The 22,101-nt window shown below is 40.9% G+C and overlaps 1 protein-coding gene across 1 annotated transcript in view; it reads left to right on the top strand.

Moving 5' to 3' along the window:
- Positions 1-13,841: 13,841 nt before the first annotated feature.
- Positions 13,842-22,101, top strand: part of PARVA (parvin alpha) — a 115,054-nt gene continuing 106,794 nt past the window's right edge. Inside the window, exon 1 of the mRNA XM_089664858.1 lies at positions 13,842-13,992. Within this exon, the coding sequence (XP_089520984.1) occupies positions 13,872-13,992 (121 nt within the window). The 5' untranslated portion in view covers positions 13,842-13,871. The remainder of the gene's footprint in view (positions 13,993-22,101) is intronic.

The following is a 22,101-nucleotide window of genomic DNA, read 5'->3' as shown; positions in this document are numbered from 1 at the left end:
AAATTTATGAGATTTGATTTTTTGCGTTTTTTTAACCGGACGTGTTTAGTAGCAAAAAGTCAAAAATGTTGTTTTTTTTCTCAAAATTGGCGGCTTTTTTTTGTTTATAGCGAAAAAAGACAAAAAACGCACAAGCGATCGAATACCACCGGAAGAAAGCGCAAGTTGTGTCGCAGGATACATTTTGGCCTAAATTTATGAGATTTGATTTTTTGCGGTTTTTTACCGGACGTGTTTAGTATCAAAAAGTCAAAAATGTTGTTTTTTTTCTCAAAATTGGCGGCTTTTTTTTGTTTATAGCGAAAAAAGACAAAAAACGCACAAGCGATCGAATATCACCGGAAGAAAGCGCAAGTTGTGGAAAACAAAAGGACGTCAATTTCAAACGCACAGGCGATCGAATATCACCGGAAGAAAGCGCAAGTTGTGTCGCAGAATACATTTTGGCCAAAATTTATGAGATTTGATTTTTTAGGTTTTTTTTACCGGACGTGTTTAGTAGCAAAAAGTCAAAAATTTCGTTTTTTTTCTCAAAATTGGCGGCTTTTTTTTGTTTATAGCGCAAAAAAACAAAAACGCACAGGCAATCGAATATCACCAACAGAAAGCGCAAGTTGTGGAAAAAAAAAGGACGTCAATTTCAAACGCACAGGCGATCGAATATCACCGGAAGAAAGCGCAAGTTGTGTCGCAGAATACATTTTGGCCTAAATTTATGAGATTTGATTTTTTAGGTTTTTTTTACCGGATGTGTTTAGTAGCAAAAAGTCAAAAATGTTGTTTTTTTTCTCAAAATTGGCGGCTTTTTTTTGTTTATAGCGAAAAAAGACAAAAACCGCACAAGCGATCGAATACCACCGAAAGAAAGCGCAAGTTGTGTCGCAGAATACATTTTGGCCTAAATTTATGAGATTTGATTTTTTGCGTTTTTTTTACCGGATGTGTTTAGTAGCAAAAAGTCAAAAATGTCGTTTTTTTTCTCAAAATTGGCGGCTTTTTTTTGTTTATATCGAAAAAAGACAAAAAACGCACAAGCGATCGAATACCACCGAAAGAAAGCGCAAGTTGTGTCGCAGAATACATTTTGGCCTAAATTTATGAGATTTGATTTTTTAGGTTTTTTTTACCGGATGTGTTTAGTAGCAAAAAGTCAAAAATGTTGTTTTTTTTCTCAAAATTGGCGGCTTTTTTTTGTTTATAGCGAAAAAAGACAAAAACCGCACAAGCGATCGAATACCACCGAAAGAAAGCGCAAGTTGTGTCGCAGAATACATTTTGGCCTAAATTTATGAGATTTGATTTTTTGCGTTTTTTTTACCGGATGTGTTTAGTAGCAAAAAGTCAAAAATGTCGTTTTTTTTCTCAAAATTGGCGGCTTTTTTTTGTTTATATCGAAAAAAGACAAAAAACGCACAAGCGATCGAATACCACCGAAAGAAAGCGCAAGTTGTGTCGCAGAATACATTTTGGCCTAAATTTATGAGATTTGATTTTTTAGGTTTTTTTTACCGGATGTGTTTAGTAGCAAAAAGTCAAAAATGTCGTTTTTTTTCTCAAAATTGGCGGCTTTTTTTTGTTTATAGCGCAAAAAAACAAAAACGCACAGGCGATCGAATACCACTGAAAGAAAGCGCAAGTTGTGTCGCAGAATACATTTTGGCCTAAATTTATGAGATTTGATTTTTTAGGTTTTTTTTACCAGATGTGTTTAGTAGAAAAAAGTCAAAAATGTCGTTTTTTTTCTCAAAATTGGCGGCTTTTTTTTGTTTATAGCGCAAAAAAACAAAAAACGCACAGGCAATCGAATATCACCAACAGAAAGCGCAAGTTGTGGAAAACAAAAGGACGTCAATTTCAAACGCACAAGTGATCGAATATTACTGACAGAAAGCGCAAGTTGTGTCGCAGAATACATTTTGGCCTAAATTTATGAGATTTGATTTTTTACGTTTTTTTACCGGACGTGTTTAGAAGCAAAAAGTCAAAAATGTTGTTTTTTTTCTCAAAATTGGCGGCTTTTTTTTGTTTATAGCGAAAAAAGACAAAAACCGCACAAGCGATCGAATACCACCGAAAGAAAGCTCAAGTTGTGTCGCAGAATACACTTTGGCCTAAATTTATGAGATTTGATTTTTTGCGTTTTTTTTACCGGATGTGTTTAGTAGCAAAAAGTCAAAAATGTCGTTTTTTTTCTCAAAATTGGCGGCTTTTTTTTGTTTATATCGAAAAAAGACAAAAAACACACAAGCGATCGAATACCACCGAAAGAAAGCGCAAGTTGTGTCGCAGAATACATTTTGGCCTAAATTTATGAGATTTGATTTTTTACGTTTTTTTACCGGACGTGTTTAGTAGCAAAAAGTCAAAAATTTTGTTTTTTTTCTCAAAATTGGCTGCTTTTTTTTGTTTATAGCGCAAAAAAATAAAAAGAACAGCGACGATCAAATACCACCAAAAGAAAGCTCAAGTTGTGGAAAAAAAAAGGACGTAAATTTCAAACGCACAAGTGATCGAATACCACCGAAAGAAAGCGCAAGTTGTGTCGCAGAATACATTTTGGCCTCAATTTATGAGATTTGATTTTTTGCTTTTTTTTACCGGACGTGTTTAGTAGCAAAAAGTCAAAAATGTCGTTTTTTTTCTCAAAATTGGCGGCTTTTTTTTGTTTATAGCGCAAAAAAACAAAAAACGCACAAGCGATCGAATACCACCGAAAGAAAGCTCAAGTTGTGTCGCAGAATACATTTTGGCCTAAATTTATGAGATTTGATTTTTTAGGTTTTTTTTACCGGATGTGTTTAGTAGCAAAAAGTCAAAAATGTCGTTTTTTTTCTCAAAATTGGCGGCTTTTTTTTGTTTATAGCGAAAAAAGACAAAAAACGCACAAGCGATCGAATACCACCGAAAGAAAGCTCAAGTTGTGTCGCAGAATACATTTTGGCCTAAATTTATGAGATTTGATTTTTTACGTTTTTTTACCGGACGTGTTTAGTAGCAAAAAGTCAAAAAATTTTTTTTTTTCTCAAAATTGGCGGCTTTTTTTTGTTTATAGCGCAAAAAAACAAAAACGCACAAGCGATCGAATACCACCGAAAGAAAGCGCAAGTTGTGGAAAACAAAAGGACGTCAATTTCAAACGCACAGGCGATAGAATATCACCGGAAGAAAGCTCAAGTTGTGTCGCAGAATACATTTTGGCCAAAATTTATGAGATTTGATTTTTTACGTTTTTTTACCGGACGTGTTTAGTAGCAAAAAGTCAAAAATTTCGTTTTTTTTCTCAAAATTGGCGGCTTTTTTTTGTTTATAGCGCAAAAAAATAAAAAGAACAGCGACGATCAAATACCACCAAAAGAAAGCTCAAGTTGTGGAAAACAAAAGGACGTCAATTTCAAACGCACAAGTGATCGAATATTACTGACAGAAAGCGCAAGTTGTGTCGCAGAATACACTTTGGCCTAAATTTATGAGATTTAATTTTTTGCGTTTTTTTTACCGGACGTGTTTAGTAGCAAAAAGTCAAAAATGTTGTTTTTTTTCTCAAAATTGGCGGCTTTTTTTTGTTTATATCGAAAAAAGACAAAAAACGCACAAGCGATCGAATACCACCGAAAGAAAGCGCAAGTTGTGTCGCAGAATACATTTTGGCCTAAATTTATGAGATTTGATTTTTTGCGTTTTTTTACCGGATGTGTTTAGTAGCAAAAAGTCAAAAATGTTTTTTTTTTCAAAATTGGCGGCTTTTTTTTGTTTATAGCGCAAAAAAACAAAAAACGCACAAGCGATCGAATATCACCGGAAGAAAGCTCAAGTTGTGTCGCAGAATACATTTTGGCCAAAATTTATGAGATTTGATTTTTTAGGTTTTTTTTACCGGACGTGTTTAGTAGCAAAAAGTCAAAAATGTCATTTTTTTTCTCAAAATTGGCGGCTTTTTTTTGTTTATAGCGCAAAAAAATAAAAAGAACAGCGACGATCAAATACCACCAAAAGAAAGCTCAAGTTGTGGGAAAAAAAAAGGACGTAAATTTCAAACGCACAGGCGATCGAATATCACCGGAAGAAAGCGCAAGTTGTGTCGCAGGATATATTTTGGCCTAAATTTATGAGATTTGATTTTTTAGGTTTTTTTTACCGGATGTGTTTAGTAGCAAAAAGTCAAAAATTTCCTTTTTTTTCTCAAAATTGGCGGCTTTTTTTTGTTTATAGCGCAAAAAAATAAAAAACGCACAAGCGATCGAATACCACCGAAAGAAAGCGCAAGTTGTGGAAAACAAAAGGACGTCAATTTCAAACGCACAAGCGATCGAATATCACCGGAAGAAAGCTCAAGTTGTGTCGCAGAATACATTTTGGCCAAAATTTATGAGATTTGATTTTTTAGGTTTTTTTACCGGACGTGTTTAGTAACAAAAAGTCAAAAATGTCGTTTTTTTTCTCAAAATTGGCGGCTTTTTTTTGTTTATAGCGCAAAAAAATAAAAAGAACAGCGACGATCAAATACCACCAAAAGAAAGCTCAAGTTGTGGAAAAAAAAAGGACGTAAATTTCAAACGCACAAGCGATCGAATATTACTGACAGAAAGCTCAAGTTGTGTCGCAGAATACATTTTGGCCTAAATTTATGAGATTTGATTTTTTGCGTTTTTTTACCGGACGTGTTTAGTAGCAAAAAGTCAAAAATGTTGTTTTTTTTCTCAAAATTGGCGGCATTTTTTTGTTTATAGCGAAAAAAGACAAAAACCGCACAAGCGATCGAATACCACCGAAAGAAAGCGCAAGTTGTGTCGCAGAATACATTTTGGCCTAAATTTATGAGATTTGATATTTTAGGTTTTTTTTACCAGATATGTTTAGTAGCAAAAAGTCAAAAATGTTGTTTTTTTTCTCAAAATTGGCAGCTTTTTTTTGTTTATAGCGAAAAAAGACAAAAAACGCACAAGCGATCGAATACCACCGAAAGAAAGCGCAAGTTGTGTCGCAGAATACATTTTGGCCAAAATTTATGAGATTTGATTTTTTACGTTTTTTTACCGGACGTGTTTAGTAGCAAAAAGTCAAAAAATTTTTTTTTTCTCAAAATTGGCGGCTTTTTTTTGTTTATAGCGCAAAAAAACAAAAACGTACAGGCAATCGAATATCACCAACAGAAAGCGCAAGTTGTGGAAAAAAAAGGACGTAAATTTCAAACGCACAAGCGATCGAATATTACTGACAGAAAGCTCAAGTTGTGTCGCAGAATACACTTTGGCCTAAATTTATGAGATTTGATTTTTTGCGTTTTTTTAACCGGACGTGTTTAGTAGCAAAAAGTCAAAAATGTTGTTTTTTTTCTCAAAATTGGCGGCTTTTTTTTGTTTATAGCGAAAAAAGACAAAAAACGCACAAGCGATCGAATACCACCGAAAGAAAGCGCAAGTTGTGTCGCAGAATACATTTTGGCCTAAATTTATGAGATTTGATTTTTTACGTTTTTTTACCGGACGTGTTTAGTAGCAAAAAGTCAAAAATTTTTTTTTTTTCTCAAAATTGGCGGCTTTTTTTTGTTTATAGCGCAAAAAAACAAAAACGCACAGGCGATCGAATATCACCGGAAGAAAGCGCAAGTTGTGTCGCAGGATACATTTTGGCCTAAATTTATGAGATTTGATTTTTTGCGGTTTTTTACCGGACGTGTTTAGTATCAAAAAGTCAAAAATGTTGTTTTTTTTCTCAAAATTGGCGGCTTTTTTTTGTTTATAGCGAAAAAAGACAAAAAACGCACAAGCGATCGAATATCACCGGAAGAAAGCGCAAGTTGTGGAAAACAAAAGGACGTCAATTTCAAACGCACAGGCGATCGAATATCACCGGAAGAAAGCGCAAGTTGTGTCGCAGAATACATTTTGGCCAAAATTTATGAGATTTGATTTTTTGCGTTTTTTTAACCGGACGTGTTTAGTAGCAAAAAGTCAAAAATGTTGTTTTTTTTCTCAAAATTGGCGGCTTTTTTTTGTTTATAGCGAAAAAAGACAAAAAACGCACAAGCGATCGAATACCACCGAAAGAAAGCGCAAGTTGTGTCGCAGGATACATTTTGGCCAAAATTTATGAGATTTGATTTTTTAGGTTTTTTTTACCGGACGTGTTTAGTAGCAAAAAGTCAAAAATTTCGTTTTTTTTCTCAAAATTGGCGGCTTTTTTTTGTTTATAGCGCAAAAAAACAAAAAACGCACAGGCAATCGAATATCACCAACAGAAAGCGCAAGTTGTGGAAAAAAAAGGACGTCAATTTCAAACGCACAGGCGATCGAATATCACCGGAAGAAAGCGCAAGTTGTGTCGCAGAATACATTTTGGCCAAAATTTATGAGATTTGATTTTTTACGTTTTTTTACCGGACGTGTTTAGAAGCAAAAAGTCAAAAATTTCGTTTTTTTTCTCAAAATTGGCGGCTTTTTTTTGTTTATAGCGCAAAAAAATAAAAAGAACAGCGACGATCAAATACCACCAAAAGAAAGCTCAAGTTGTGGAAAAAAAAGGACGTAAATTTCAAACGCACAAGTGATCGAATATTACTGACAGAAAGCTCAAGTTGTGTCGCAGAATACACTTTGGCCTAAATTTATGAGATTTGATTTTTTGCGTTTTTTTAACCGGACGTGTTTAGTAGCAAAAAGTCAAAAATGTTGTTTTTTTTCTCAAAATTGGCGGCTTTTTTTTGTTTATAGCGAAAAAAGACAAAAAACGCACAAGCGATCGAATACCACCGAAAGAAAGCGCAAGTTGTGTCGCAGGATACATTTTGGCCTAAATTTATGAGATTTGATTTTTTGCGGTTTTTTTACCGGACGTGTTTAGTAGCAAAAAGTCAAAAATGTTGTTTTTTTTCTCAAAATTGGCGGCTTTTTTTTGTTTATATCGAAAAAAGACAAAAAACGCACAAGCGATCGAATACCACCGAAAGAAAGCGCAAGTTGTGTCGCAGAATACATTTTGGCCTAAATTTATGAGATTTGATTTTTTGCGTTTTTTTACCGGATGTGTTTAGTAGCAAAAAGTCAAAAATGTTTTTTTTTTCAAAATTGGCGGCTTTTTTTTGTTTATAGCGCAAAAAAACAAAAACGCACAGGCAATCGAATATCACCAACAGAAAGCGCAAGTTGTGGAAAACAAAAGGACGTCAATTTCAAACGCACAGGCGATAGAATATCACCGGAAGAAAGCTCAAGTTGTGTCGCAGAATACATTTTGGCCAAAATTTATGAGATTTGATTTTTTACGTTTTTTTACCGGACGTGTTTAGTAGCAAAAAGTCAAAAATTTCGTTTTTTTTCTCAAAATTGGCGGCTTTTTTTTGTTTATAGCGCAAAAAAATAAAAAGAACAGCGACGATCAAATACCACCAAAAGAAAGCTCAAGTTGTGGAAAACAAAAGGACGTCAATTTCAAACGCACAAGTGATCGAATATCACCGGAAGAAAGCGCAAGTTGTGTCGCAGAATACATTTTGGCCTAAATTTATGAGATTTGATTTTTTAGGTTTTTTTTACCGGATGTGTTTAGTAGCAAAAAGTCAAAAATGTCGTTTTTTTTCTCAAAATTGGCGGCTTTTTTTTGTTTATAGCGAAAAAAGACAAAAACCGCACAAGCGATCGAATACCACCGAAAGAAAGCGCAAGTTGTGTCGCAGAATACATTTTGGCCTAAATTTATGAGATTTGATTTTTTAGGTTTTTTTTACCGGATGTGTTTAGTAGCAAAAAGTCAAAAATGTCGTTTTTTTTCTCAAAATTGGCGGCTTTTTTTTGTTTATAGCGCAAAAAAACAAAAAACGCAGAGGCAATCGAATATCACCAACAGAAAGCGCAAGTTGTGGAAAACAAAAGGACGTCAATTTCAAACGCACAAGTGATCGAATATTACTGACAGAAAGCGCAAGTTGTGTCGCAGAATACATTTTGGCCTAAATTTATGAGATTTGATTTTTTACGTTTTTTTACCGGACGTGTTTAGAAGCAAAAAGTCAAAAATGTTGTTTTTTTTCTCAAAATTGACGGCTTTTTTTTGTTTATAGCGAAAAAAGACAAAAAACGCACAAGCGATCGAATATCACCGAAAGAAAGCGCAAGTTGTGTCGCAGAATACACTTTGGCCTAAATTTATGAGATTTGATTTTTTACGTTTTTTTACCGGACGTGTTTAGTAGCAAAAAGTCAAAAATGTCGTTTTTTTTCTCAAAATTGGCGGCTTTTTTTTGTTTATAGCGAAAAAAGACAAAAAACGCACAGGCGATCGAATATCACCGGAAGAAAGCGCAAGTTGTGTCGCAGAATACATTTTGGCCAAAATTTATGAGATTTGATTTTTTACGTTTTTTTACCGGACGTGTTTAGTAGCAAAAAGTCAAAAATTTCGTTTTTTTTCTCAAAATTGGCGGCTTTTTTTTGTTTATAGCGCAAAAAAATAAAAAGAACAGCGACGATCAAATACCACCAAAAGAAAGCTCAAGTTGTGGAAAACAAAAGGACGTCAATTTCAAACGCACAAGTGATCGAATATTACTGACAGAAAGCGCAAGTTGTGTCGCAGAATACATTTTGGCCTAAATTTATGAGATTTGATTTTTTACGTTTTTTTACCGGACGTGTTTAGAAGCAAAAAGTCAAAAATGTTGTTTTTTTTCTCAAAATTGACGGCTTTTTTTTGTTTATAGCGAAAAAAGACAAAAAACGCACAAGCGATCGAATACCACCGAAAGAAAGCGCAAGTTGTGTTGCAGAATACATTTTGGCCAAAATTTATGAGATTTGATTTTTTACGTTTTTTTACCGGACGTGTTTAGTAGCAAAAAGTCAAAAATGTCGTTTTTTTTCTCAAAATTGGCGGCTTTTTTTTGTTTATAGCGAAAAAAGACAAAAAACGCACAAGCGATCGAATACCACCGAAAGAAAGCGCAAGTTGTGTCGCAGAATACATTTTGGCCTAAATTTATGAGATTTGATTTTTTACGTTTTTTTACCGGACGTGTTTAGTAGCAAAAAGTCAAAAATTTCGTTTTTTTTTCTCAAAATTGGCGGCTTTTTTTTGTTTATAGCGCAAAAAAATAAAAAGAACAGATACAATCAAATACCACCAAAAGAAAGCTCAAGTTGTGGAAAAAAAAAGGACGTAAATTTCAAACGCACAAGTGATCGAATATTACTGACAGAAAGCTCAAGTTGTGTCGCAGAATACACTTTGGCCTAAATTCATGAGATTTGATTTTTTGCGTTTCTTTACCGGACGTGTTTAGTAGCAAAAAGTCAAAAATGTTGTTTTTTTTCTCAAAATTGGCGGCTTTTTTTTGTTTATATCGAAAAAAGACAAAAAACGCACAAGCGATCGAATACCACCGAAAGAAAGCGCAAGTTGTGTCGCAGAATACATTTTGGCCTAAATTTATGAGATTTGATTTTTTAGGTTTTTTTTACCGGATGTGTTTAGTAGCAAAAAGTCAAAAATGTCGTTTTTTTTTCTCAAAATTGTCGGCTTTTTTTTGTTTATATCGCAAAAAAACAAAAAACGCACAGGCAATCGAATATCACCGGAAGAAAGCTCAAGTTGTGTCGCAGAATACATTTTGGCCAAAATTTATGAGATTTGATTTTTTACGTTTTTTTTACCGGACGTGTTTAGTAGCAAAAAGTCAAAAATGTCGTTTTTTTTCTCAAAATTGGCGGCTTTTTTTTGTTTATAGCGCAAAAAAATAAAAAGAACAGCGACGATCAAATACCACCAAAAGAAAGCGCAAGTTGTGGAAAACAAAAGGACGTCAATTTCAAACGCACAGGCGATCGAATATCACCGGAAGAAAGCTCAAGTTGTGTCGCAGAATACACTTTGGCCTAAATTTATGAGATTTGATTTTTTGCGTTTTTTTACCGGACGTGTTTAGTAGCAAAAAGTCAAAAATGTTGTTTTTTTTCTCAAAATTGGCGGCTTTTTTTTGTTTATAGCGCAAAAAAACAAAAAACGCACAGGCGATCGAATACCACCGAAAGAAAGCGCAAGTTGTGTCGCAGAATACATTTTGGCCTAAATTTATGAGATTTGATTTTTTGCGTTTTTTTACCGGATGTGTTTAGTAGCAAAAAGTCAAAAATTTCGTTTTTTTTCTCAAAATTGGCGGCTTTTTTTTGTTTATAGCGCAAAAAAACAAAAAACGCACAGGCGATCGAATATCACCAACAGAAAGCGCAAGTTGTGGGAAAAAAAGGACGTCAATTTCAAACGCACAGGCGATCGAATATCACCGGAAGAAAGCTCAAGTTGTGTCGCAGAATACATTTTGGCCAAAATTTATGAGATTTGATTTTTTACGTTTTTTTACCGGACCTGTTTAGTAGCAAAAAGTCAAAAATGTTTTTTTTCTCAAAATTGGCAGCTTTTTTTTGTTTATAGCGAAAAAAGACAAAAAACGCACAAGCGATCGAATACCACCGAAAGAAAGCGCAAGTTGTGTCGCAGAATACATTTTGGCCTAAATTTATGAGATTTGATTTTTTAGGCTTTTTTTTACCGGATGTGTTTAGTAGCAAAAAGTCAAAAATGTTGTTTTTTTTTCTCAAAATTGGCGGCTTGTTTTTTGGTTTATAGCGCAAAAAATAAAACGAACAGATACGATCAAATACCACTGAAAGAAAGCTCAAGTTGTGGAAAAAAATGTAATCTGGGTGCGGCGTGGCATGACTGCGCAATTGTCAGTTAAAATAACGCAGCGCCGTAATGCAAAATGGCCTTCTCAGGAAGGGGGAGGGGTAAATCCTCTGGAGGGCGAGGGGTTAAATTATGGCACGTCAGTGTTTATCGATGAGCGAATACGGGGGGGAGGGGGGGGTTCTGAAATCAAGTCAAAAATGTTTTCTAGAAATACAAAATTATTTTGTCAACAATTCCAACGACAATCTAAACTTTATGCGTCGCGCTGGAGAGAGACGACGACGGCAGAGAGGAGTTCAAGGAGAGATCCGCGTTTCCCAATCTTCTTCCATCAGCCTGACAACATGAAATGATTCCTCCCCATCTACAGCATCAAACATGGAGGCAGCCGCAGTCAAGGCCGGGTCGGGATCGCACGCAGGATTGCGCACGTTTCTGACCCGCAGGTAAATACGCTGCTCTATAGCAAATGCGCGGAGGGGGGAGGGGGCATTCATTCTTAATGGCACCCTTCTGCATTGGCAAACGTGGCGCATTTCCGCGTGTCGCAGCGCCATGCGACTCGGTGCGGCGTGATTTAGAAAAAAAAAAAGGGAGGGGAGGGGGGGAGTCAAGGACTTGTTTTCCTGCGGTTCTGTGGGTAGGGCAGCCGATTGAAATGAATGACAGAACGCAATGTATACTAAAAGTAACATTTGAAGAGGACCTGTCACTGACACGGCATGAACACATTGCTGACATGTCACAAGCTGCAATCAGTGACTCTGCCTAGGCTGAGATGATGTCATCAGTCTGCTGCAGGCAGGAGGAAGCATTTACTCTGTCTCCCCTCCCCCAGAGATCAGACTGTACATTGTAACTTTGTAGAAGGAGGAGGAAGCATTTCCTCAGTCTCCCCTCCCCCAGTGATCAGACTGTACATTGTAACTTTGTAGAAGGAGGAGGAAGCATTTCCTCAGTCTCCCCTCCCCCAGGGATCAGACTGTACATTGTAACTTTGTAGAAGGGGGAGGAGGCATTTCCTCAGTCTCCCCTCCCCCAGTGATCAGACTGTACATTGTAACTTTGTAGAAGGAGGAGGAAGCATTTCCTCAGTCTCCCCTCCCCCAGGGATCAGACTGTACATTGTAACTTTGTAGAAGGGGGAGGAGGCATTTCCTCAGTCTCCCCTCCCCCAGTGATCAGACTGTACATTGTAACTTTGTAGAAGGAGGAGGAAGCATTTCCTCAGTCTCCCCTCCCCCAGTGATCAGACTGTACATTGTAACTTTGTAGAAGGAGGAGGAAGCCTTTCCTCAGTCTCCACTCCCCCAGTGATCAGACTGTACATTGTAACTTTGTAGAAGGATGAGAAAGAATTTCCACAGTCTCCCTCCCCCAGTGATCAGACTGTACATTGTAACTTTGTAGAAGGAGGAGAAAGAATTTCCTCAGTCTCCCCTCCCCCGTTGATCAGACTGTACATTGTAACTTTGTAGAAGGAGGAGAAAGCATTTCCTCAGTCTCCCTCCCCGCTTCCCCAGTGATCAGACTGTACAGTGTAACTTTGAAGCAAGTCACAAGGTGAGAGGCTGCAGCAAGGGGCTGATCTGTGTCAGACAGTTGTGTACACAGCCAAGACCTCCACAAGCACTAGGAATTTTGAGCTGCAATGATTAGTTGGCTGCACACTATTGACCACATTGCTACGGGTGCCAATTTGGGGTCCCCTATATACTGGCTTACAGACTGTGTCCCAGGACCACGCTAATAAAGGTGCCAGCCCGGGGTCCCCTGTATACCGATTTCCAGGATGGGCCCCAGGGGCCAGTCAAGGGACCCCTGTATACTGATTCCTAGACTGTTTCCCAGGGCCACACTTCTAAAGGTGCTAGTCTTCCAAACTTCTCTAAGTGCCGGTTCTGGGGCCCTATGCACACACCTCTAGGTGCCCATCTAGGGGCCCCATACAAACTCCTGTGTACAGTCTAGGGCCCTATACACACTTCCCTAGATGCAGGTCCTGAGGCCCCATACAAACTTCTCTAGGTGCTGGTCTAGGGGCTCCTATATATATGTTTTTCCTGGGACCACACTTTTATAGAGACCAGTCTGTGGAGGGGGGCATACATACAGTACTTGTCCATGGGCCAGTCTCGGGGCCCCTCACAAACTTCTCTAAGTGCATTTTCTGGGGCCCCTTACATACTTCAATATATGCAGGTCCTGGGGCCCCATAAAAACTTTAAAAGCCAGTTCTGGGGCCCTATGCACACGTCTCTAGGTGCCTGTCTAGGGGCCCCATACAAACTTCTCTAAGTGTATATACTGGGGCCCCATGCATACGTCACTATCCGCAGGTCCTGGGGTCCCCTACAAACCTCTCTAGGTTCTGATCTTGGGGTCCCACACAAATTTCTGTAAGTGCTGGTCCTGAGGCCCCATACAAACTTGTATATATACTGGATCCGGGGCCCCTTACAAACTTGTATATATACTGGATCCGGGGCCCCTTACAAACTTGTATATATACTGGATCCGGGGCCCCATACAAACTTGTATATATACTGGATCCGGGGCCCCTTACAAACTTGTATATATACTGGATCCGGGGCCCCTTACAAACTTGTATATATACCGTATCTGGGGCCCCATACAAACTTGTATATATACTGGATCTGGGGCCCCATGTAAACTTGTATATATAACGTATCTAGGGGCCCATACAAATTCTATATATACCGTATCTGGGGCCCCATGTAAACTAGTATATATACCGGATCTGGGGCCCCATACAAACTAGTATATATACCTGATCTGGGGCCCCATGTAAACTAGTATATATACAGAATCTGGGGCCCCACACAAACTAGTATATATACCGAATCCGGGGCCCTATACAAACATGTATATATACCAGATCTGGGGCCCCATGTATACTAGTATATATACCGGATCTGGGGCCCCATACAAACTAGTATATATACCGGATCTGGGGCCCCATGTATACTAGTATATATACCGGATCTGGGGCCCCATACAAACTAGTATATATACCGGATCCGGGGCCCCATGCAGTGCTGTGTAGGTGCCGTCCCGGGGCCCCCGTTGGAGCGGATCCCGGTCGGGGTGGGGAGGAGGAGGAGGAGATCTCTGGAAGAATTCCGCTTCCGCTGGCAGAGGACAAACCCGACCGATCCTCATCCTCCACCATGGCGACATCCCCCCAGAAATCCCCCAGCACCCCCAAATCCCCCCCATCCAGGAAGAAGGACGACTCCTTCCTGGGGAAACTCGGGGGGACCCTGGCCCGGAGGAAGAAGGCCAAGGAAGGTAATGGGGGGTCGGGGGGAGGGGAGGGGAGAGGGGACCCCCAACACACACCCATCACCCAGTGTTACTAGACACAGATCTGTACACCGATCACCGACATTCTGTATACAGGACATCCCACCCATCACTACCCTGCTGTATACTGACTGATACATTGTATCCTCTGACCTACCTGTATATACATTGTATCCTCCGACCTACCTGTATATACATTGTGTCCTCCGACCTACCTGTATATACATTGTATCCTCTGACCTACCTGTATATACATTGTGTCCTCTGACCTACCTGTATATACATTGTATCCTCCGACCTACCTGTATATACATTGTGTCCTCTGACCTACCTGTATATACATTGTATCCTCTGACCTACCTGTATATACATTGTATCCTCCGACCTACCTGTATATACATTGTGTCCTCCGACCTACCTGTATATACATTGTATCCTCCGACCTACCTGTATATACATTGTATCCTCCGACCTACCTGTATATACATTGTATCCCCTGACCTACCTGTATATACATTGTATCCTCCGACCTACCTGTATATACATTGTATCCTCTGACCTACCTGTATATACATTGTATCCCCTGACCTACCTGTATATACATTGTATCCTCCGACCTACCTGTATATACATTGTATCCTCTGACCTACCTGTATACACATTGTATCCTCTGACCTACCTGTATATACATTGTGTCCTCTGACCTACCTGTATATACATTGTATCCCCTGACCTACCTGTATATACATTGTATCCTCTGACCTACCTGTATATACATTGTATCCTCCGACCTACCTGTATATACATTGTATCCTCCGACCTACCTGTATATACATTGTATCCTCCGACCTACCTGTATATACATTGTATCCTCCGACCTACCTGTATATACATTGTATCCCCTGACCTACCTGTATATACATTGTATCCTCCGACCTACCTGTATATACATTGTATCCTCCGACCTACCTGTATATACATTGTATCCTCCGACCTACCTGTATATACATTGTATCCTCCGACCTACCTGTATATACATTGTATCCTCCGACCTACCTGTATATACATTGTATCCTCCGACCTACCTGTATATACATTGTATCCTCCGACCTACCTGTATATACATTGTATCCTCCGACCTACCTGTATATACAATGTATCCTCTGACCTACCTGTATATACATTGTGTACTCTGACCTACCTGTATATACATTGTGTACTCTGACCTACCTGTATATACATTGTATCCTCCGACCTACCTGTATATACATTGTATCCTCTGACCTACCTGTATATACATTGTATCCTCCGACCTACCTGTATATACATTGTATCCTCTGACCTACCTGTATATACATTGTGTCCTCTGACCTACCTGTATATACATTGTATCCTCCGACCTACCTGTATATACATTGTATCCTCCGACCTACCTGTATATACATTGTATCCTCCGACCTACCTGTATATACATTGTATCCTCTGACATAACTGTATTACATCATCTGTCATTACATAGAAATACTTCATACCATGCACTGAAATATCATCATCCTCATCCTCATCCTCCTCATCCTCATCCTCATCCTCCTCATCATCTCTGATAATTGTATGTGATATCATTATTCAGGATAGTTGCTGTTTAATATACTGAATATCAACATTATTATCATCATTGTAATATACAGAGATAATATATTATTTATGTTATTAGTGCTCTGTAATATATATATATAATGTTTAATGATTATTATTCACATGGATTCATTGTTATTATACACTGATCTCTAATATTCTGTATACAGAACATCTCATACGTCACTACTCTGTATATAGACACTGATACATTGTTATACTCTTACATACCTGTATATAACTTCACATACATTGTATATTACATCATCTGTCTATCTCTACATTACATACTAATACTTTTTACAACACACTGGACTCTACACCAATCTCTAATATTCTGTACATAGGACATCTCATACTTCACTGTGTAGAGACACTGATACATTGTTATACCTGTATATAGCATCCCTTATACATTGTGTATTACATCATCTATACACTACATAGGAGGACATTCTCATGTACGGAATTATTATTATTGAACTCTTCTGAATGTAATATCATGTACTCGGTATAGTTTAAAGACACTGATACATTGTTACACTCTGACGGTGTGTATAATGTAACATATAGAATGTATATTATCACATCTCTCATTAACTATACAGTATTACTGTGTCTTTGTTTTGTTGTCATCATCATCATTGGACTCTGCTGTAAATAGAGTATAGGTAAAATCACTGATACATTGTATATGATGTCACTGATACAACATTATATTCAGATCAGGGGCAGACTGACAACTCATGGGGCCCCCCGGCAATAGGGGATCATGGGGCCCCTGTGTCCTTGCCCAAACTCAAAAAAGCCTATGAAAAAGGTACCAGGGGCATCTCATGGGGCCCCCTACTGACCCCGGGCCCTCAGGCAGTGCCCGAGTTTCCAAATGGTCAGTCCGCCCCTGATTCAGATGTAACACATTGCATATAGTGCTACATTGTTAGACCACAAAGCTGACTCTTCTGCCTGGGACCCTCGGATTCCACCCCCTTCGTCCTTTAAACCCCATGCTATTGGACTCCTAAAGCTTGCCATACACATTACAATCTGATTGTGCAATCTCCTTTAGATCTATTCACAAGTATATAGTGCAAGGGCCTGCCTGCTTGGTCAGTGGTAGGTCCTCCTAGTGCATAGTTGTGGTATCACGAACATTGATTGTACATGTGATTGGGACATGTATGGTCACGGTGAGCGGTCCTATCAGACTATAAGAAGTACAGTGAACATGAATCCACGGGTTTCTTATAAACAGGGGCGGACTGACAACTCATGGGGCCCCCGGGCAATAGGGGATCATGGGGCCCCTGTGTCCTTGCCCAAACTCAAAAAAGCCTCTGAAAAAGGTACCAGGGGAATCTCATGGGGCCCCCTACTGACCCCGGGCTCTCCAGCAGTGCCCGAGTTTCCAAATGGTCAGTCCGCCCCTGCTTATGAACCTGGTATACTGTAAATCCGTGACCGAGTACAAGGTTTTGGGGTCTCAGCTGCAACCCCTGATGCCACCCCAGGGGCCACACATATTATTCAGTGTATGTAAGAAGACGGCCAGGGACAGCAGACAGACTGGAGGTAATGGTCAGAGACCAGACAGGCTACCGGAGATACAGTCATGGCCAAAAATAGTGGCACCCCTGCAGATAATCCACCACTTCGCCCAGAAAATTGTTGCAATGACAAATGTTTCGGCATTCTCGTGTTTCTTTCTTTGGTTTGTATTGGGATGACAAAGTCTATATTGGTACAAAGTCCAATATAGAAACAAAAGTATCCAGATACAGGAAATAAACAGATAAAAAAACAAACAGAAAACAATGTGAGAGCATAATAAACAAACAAACAAACAAACAAACGGCCAAAAATATTGTCCCCCCTGCATTTCTGTCAGATCACGCACCACTTCGCACAGACAATTGTTGCAATGACAAATGTTTCGGCATTCTCGTGATTATTTCTTTGGTTTGTATTGGGATGACACAAAAAAAAAATGGAGAAACAACAAGCCAAATCTGACACATTCCACACAAAACCCCCGAAAATGGACTGGACAAAATTATTGGTACCCTCCATGTAATATTTGGTAGCGCACCCCTTGGAAATAATAACTGAATTCAATGGCTTCCTGGAACCTTCAATGAGTTTCTTCCACCTCTCTACTGGAATTTTGGATCGCTCTTCTTTCACCAACTGCCCCAGGTCTCTCTGATTGGAAGGTTCCTTTTCCCAACTGCTGTTCTGAGATCTCTCCACAGGAGCTCTATGGGATTGAGGTCTGGACTCATTGCTGGTCAGTTCAGTCCTCTCCAGCGCTTTGTCTGAAACCATTTCTGGGGGCTTTATGACATGTGCTTTGGGTCATTGTCCTGCTGTAAGACCCATGACCTCTGACGGAGACCCAACGTTCTGATACCGGGCCCTACATTGAGATCTCTGGAGATGGACTTGTAACCCTGAGATTGTCCATGCTTTTCCACCATTTTTGTTCTCAGATTCTCAGACAATTCTTTGCTGCTTTTTCTCTTCTCCATGCTCCAGAATTTTTTGGTAGTCTTCAGATTTCATAATGCCATGCACACGGTCAAGACATCCAGTGCCTGAAGCAGCAAAGCAACAGCAAACCATCAGTGACCCCCCCACCATGTGTGACTGGAGGGACTGGATTCTTTTCTTTGAAGGCCTCATTGCTTTTTCTTAATACAGCAGAATGATGGGCTTTACCAAAAAGATGGAATTTTGTTCCGTCTGTCCACAGCACATTCTGCCAAAAAGATTTTAGTTCCTCAGGTGAGTTTTGGCAAACTCCAATCTGGCTTTCAATATGTTTCTGTGTCAGCAGTGGGGTCCTCCTGGGTCTCCTCCCATATTTCTGTGTCAGCAGTGGGGTCCTCCTGGGTCTCCTCCCATATTTCTGTGTCAGCAGTGGGGTCCTCCTGGGTCTCCTCCCATATTTCTGTGTCAGCAGTGGGCTCCTCCTGGGTCTCCTCCCATATTTCTGTGTCAGCAGTGGGGTCCTCCTGGGTCTCCTCCCATATTTCTGTGTCCTCAGTGGGGTCCTCCTGGGTCTCCTCCCATATTTCTGTGTCCTCAGTGGGGTCCTCCTGGGTCTCCTCCCATATTTCTGTGTCAGCAGTGGGGTCCTCCTGGGTCTCCTCCCATATTTCTGTGTCAGCAGTGGGGTCCTCCTGGGTCTCCTCCCATATTTCTGTGTCAGCAGTGGGGTCCTCCTGGGTCTCCTCCCATATTTCTGTGTCAGCAGTGGGCTCCTCCTGGGTCTCCTCCCATATTTCTGTGTCAGCAGTGGGCTCCTCCTGGGTCTCCTCCCATATTTCTGTGTCAGCAGTGGGCTCCTCCTGGGTCTCCTCCCATATTTCTGTGTCAGCAGTGGGCTCCTCCTGGGTCTCCTCCCATATTTCTGTGTCAGCAGTGGGCTCCTCCTGGGTCTCCTCCCATATTTCTGTGTCAGCAGTGGGGTCCTCCTGGGTCTCCTCCCATATTTCTGTGTCAGCAGTGGGCTCCTCCTGGGTCTCCTCCCATATTTCTGTGTCAGCAGTGGGCTCCTCCTGGGTCTCCTCCCATATTTCTGTGTCAGCAGTGGGCTCCTCCTGGGTCTCCTCCCATATTTCTGTGTCAGCAGTGGGCTCCTCCTAGGTCTCCTCCCATATTTCTGTGTCAGCAGTGGGGTCCTCCTGGGTCTCCTCCCATATTTCTGTGTCAGCAGTGGGGTCCTCCTGGGTCTCCTCCCATATTTCTGTGTCAGCAGTGGGGTCCTCCTGGGTCTCCTACCATATTTCTGTGTCAGCAGTGGGCTCCTCTTGGGTCTCCTCCCATATTTCTGTGTCAGCAGTGGGGTCCTCCTGGGTCTCCTACCATAGCATCCCTTTTCATTCAGATGGTGACGTATAGTACGAGCTGACACAGGTGTACCCTCTGTATGAAGCTCGGCTTGAATTTGTCTGGATTGATTATCCACCATTCCAACAATCCTTTGTTGCAAAGTTTGATACATTTTTCTCTTTCATCCACGTCCAGGGAGATTAGCTACAGTGCCTTGGGCTGTAAACTTCCTGACAATGTTGCGCACGGTGGACACAGGAACATTGAGATCTCTGGAGATGGACTTGTAACCCTGAGATTGTCCATGCTTTTCCACCATTTTTGTTCTCAAATTCTCAGACAGTTCTTTACTGCTCCATCTCTTCTCCATGCTCCATGTGGCACACAGAGACACCCAACAGAAAGGTGGAGTCCACTTTTCACCATTTTAACTGGTTGTCGGTGATATTTCTATATTGTCAGCACCTGATCATGTATACAGGGGAGTTTAACGGCCGCATATTTGCATGCAATTAAAAAATACATATGTGCTGAGAGCGCGCGCCCCGCGTGCTCCCAGCACATATGTCCGCTACTCCCAGAAAGGTCCCGATCTCCCCTTTCAATTGGGACCTTTTCCGCTCATGTAACCACCATGACGGTGAATCACTGCGATCACATGATCCTAAAACCCCACCCCCTCCTCCTGACTTCTGAAACGCTTAAAGGGCCGGGAGGCGCTGGCGCCAAAAGGTTAATGACAATTTACAGGAGCATCACAAATTTTTACAATTTTGAGAAGGTAGCAAAAAGTTTGTTTTTGGGGTTTCGGAATGGGTCAGATTTGGCTTTTTTGTTTCTCCACTTTTTTGCGTCATACCAATACAAACCAAAGAAATAATCACGAGCATGCCGAAACATTTGTCATTGCAACAATTGTCTGTGTGAAGTTGTGCGTGATCTGACAGAAATGCAGGGGGGACAATATTTTTGGCCACGGCTCTAGGTGTTCTAAGGGTTAATTGGTGGACCCTTTGTTTGTTTGTTTGTTTTGTTTATTATACTCTCACATTGTTTTCTTTTTGTTTTTTATCTATTTATTTCCTGTATCTGGATACTTTGTTTATAAATTGGACTTTGTACCTTTTTGTTATGGGATTGCTGCAATATACAGCTTCTGAGCTCACTGGGATTGTAGATCCCCCATCTGTCAGTTGTTCCCCTAGGTGAGCCCATAGTGGCGTTTTTATCACATCGCTAACTAAGTCACCGGATTTAAAATCGCCGCAATTTCAGCACAATTTCAGGTGCAATTTACGAAGACGCTGAATTCACATTCAATTCGCAAATCGCACCTGAAATCGCACCAGTGTGACCGATTTTCAGGTGCAATTTTTGAAGACTTTATTGCTACTTGTGAAGATTTTCAACAATTTCTTGCCATTGGCAGTGCGCTTTTTGTTATATCGCAACAAATCTGCAGAAAAAGTAACGCGAGAATGACTTTAGAAATCGCGCCGCAGCAGATTGCACGTGTTAAGACGCTGGCATTCACTAGATGCGATTTCAGTTTGCAAATCGCGCCTGAAATCGCACCAGTGTGACCGGGCACTTAAAGCGGAACTAAGCCCAATGATTTAACTTCTTCACGCCAGCCGAACGCAAATGTGCGGCCTTCCGGCGTCTGGGATATATTAATCTACTTCTTCTTCTTTCTTCTTCTTCCTATAGGAAATCATGTTAAACGGACTGTACCGTGTTTCCGCAAAATGCTGCGGAAAACGCTTAGGTGTGAAGCTAGAATTAGGGTGGCTACGCTCACTTGTCCACCGTGTCTATGGCAGAACAGTGTAGCCACTCTTGGACAGTAACATTGTCAAGCTGTGGAGAGGGTGATGTTAGGACTTTTTCATAGGTACAGTGGACTGCTGTGCCCCCTGAAGAGCAATCCGCTATCAGACCACTTTTCAGATGGCATTTGGTCAATGTTACGGAGGGCAGAGGACCGTTCTGCGTGTTCTGTGTCTGGAGTGAAGGGGAAGGAATGTCTATGACTGTCATAGGTAGCTTGGGGGTCATGGCACTCCCTGTCTGGGGAGAGTTGCGGAAATGAGTCTGTTGTCCCTGGGGGGGGCCCTGTACTGGGGGGTTTACAGTCAGTGATTATGCTCAGAGAGTACACACTCCATTCATTGGCAGATTCAGTCCAGATCTGCGCACAGTACGGCCTCATGGACTCCCCTAGACGTTTAGCTCTCCGGTCAGCAGAGCACCAGCAAGCCACACCTCGCCCCGGCTACCACCACTGCCGCCGCCACTAAAATTGGGCGCCCACCACCAGCAAGCCACACCCTGCCCTGGCCACCACTGCCACCTCCACCACCACTAAAATTGTGCCCCCCCTCACTACCACCACCAAGCCACACCTCGCCCCAGGCTACCGCCCCCGCCGCCGCCACTAAAATTGGGCACCCACCACCAGCAAACCACACCCTGCCCCAGCCCCCAGTGCTGCCACCGCCACCACTAATATTGGGCGCCCACCACCAGTAAGCCACACCCTGCCCCAGCCACCACCACCACCACCATTTAAATTGAGTGCCCCCACCACCACTAGAAAGCCACACTCTGCCCCGGCCACCACTG

This window comes from Staurois parvus, unplaced genomic scaffold, assembly GCF_062004578.1.
Source record: "Staurois parvus isolate SC_StPar_1 unplaced genomic scaffold, SC_StPar_1.0 ptg002073l, whole genome shotgun sequence".
NCBI lineage: Eukaryota > Metazoa > Chordata > Amphibia > Anura > Ranidae > Staurois > Staurois parvus.
Note: the sequence above shows the minus strand (reverse complement) of the source record. Positions and strands in the feature narration are given on the sequence as shown.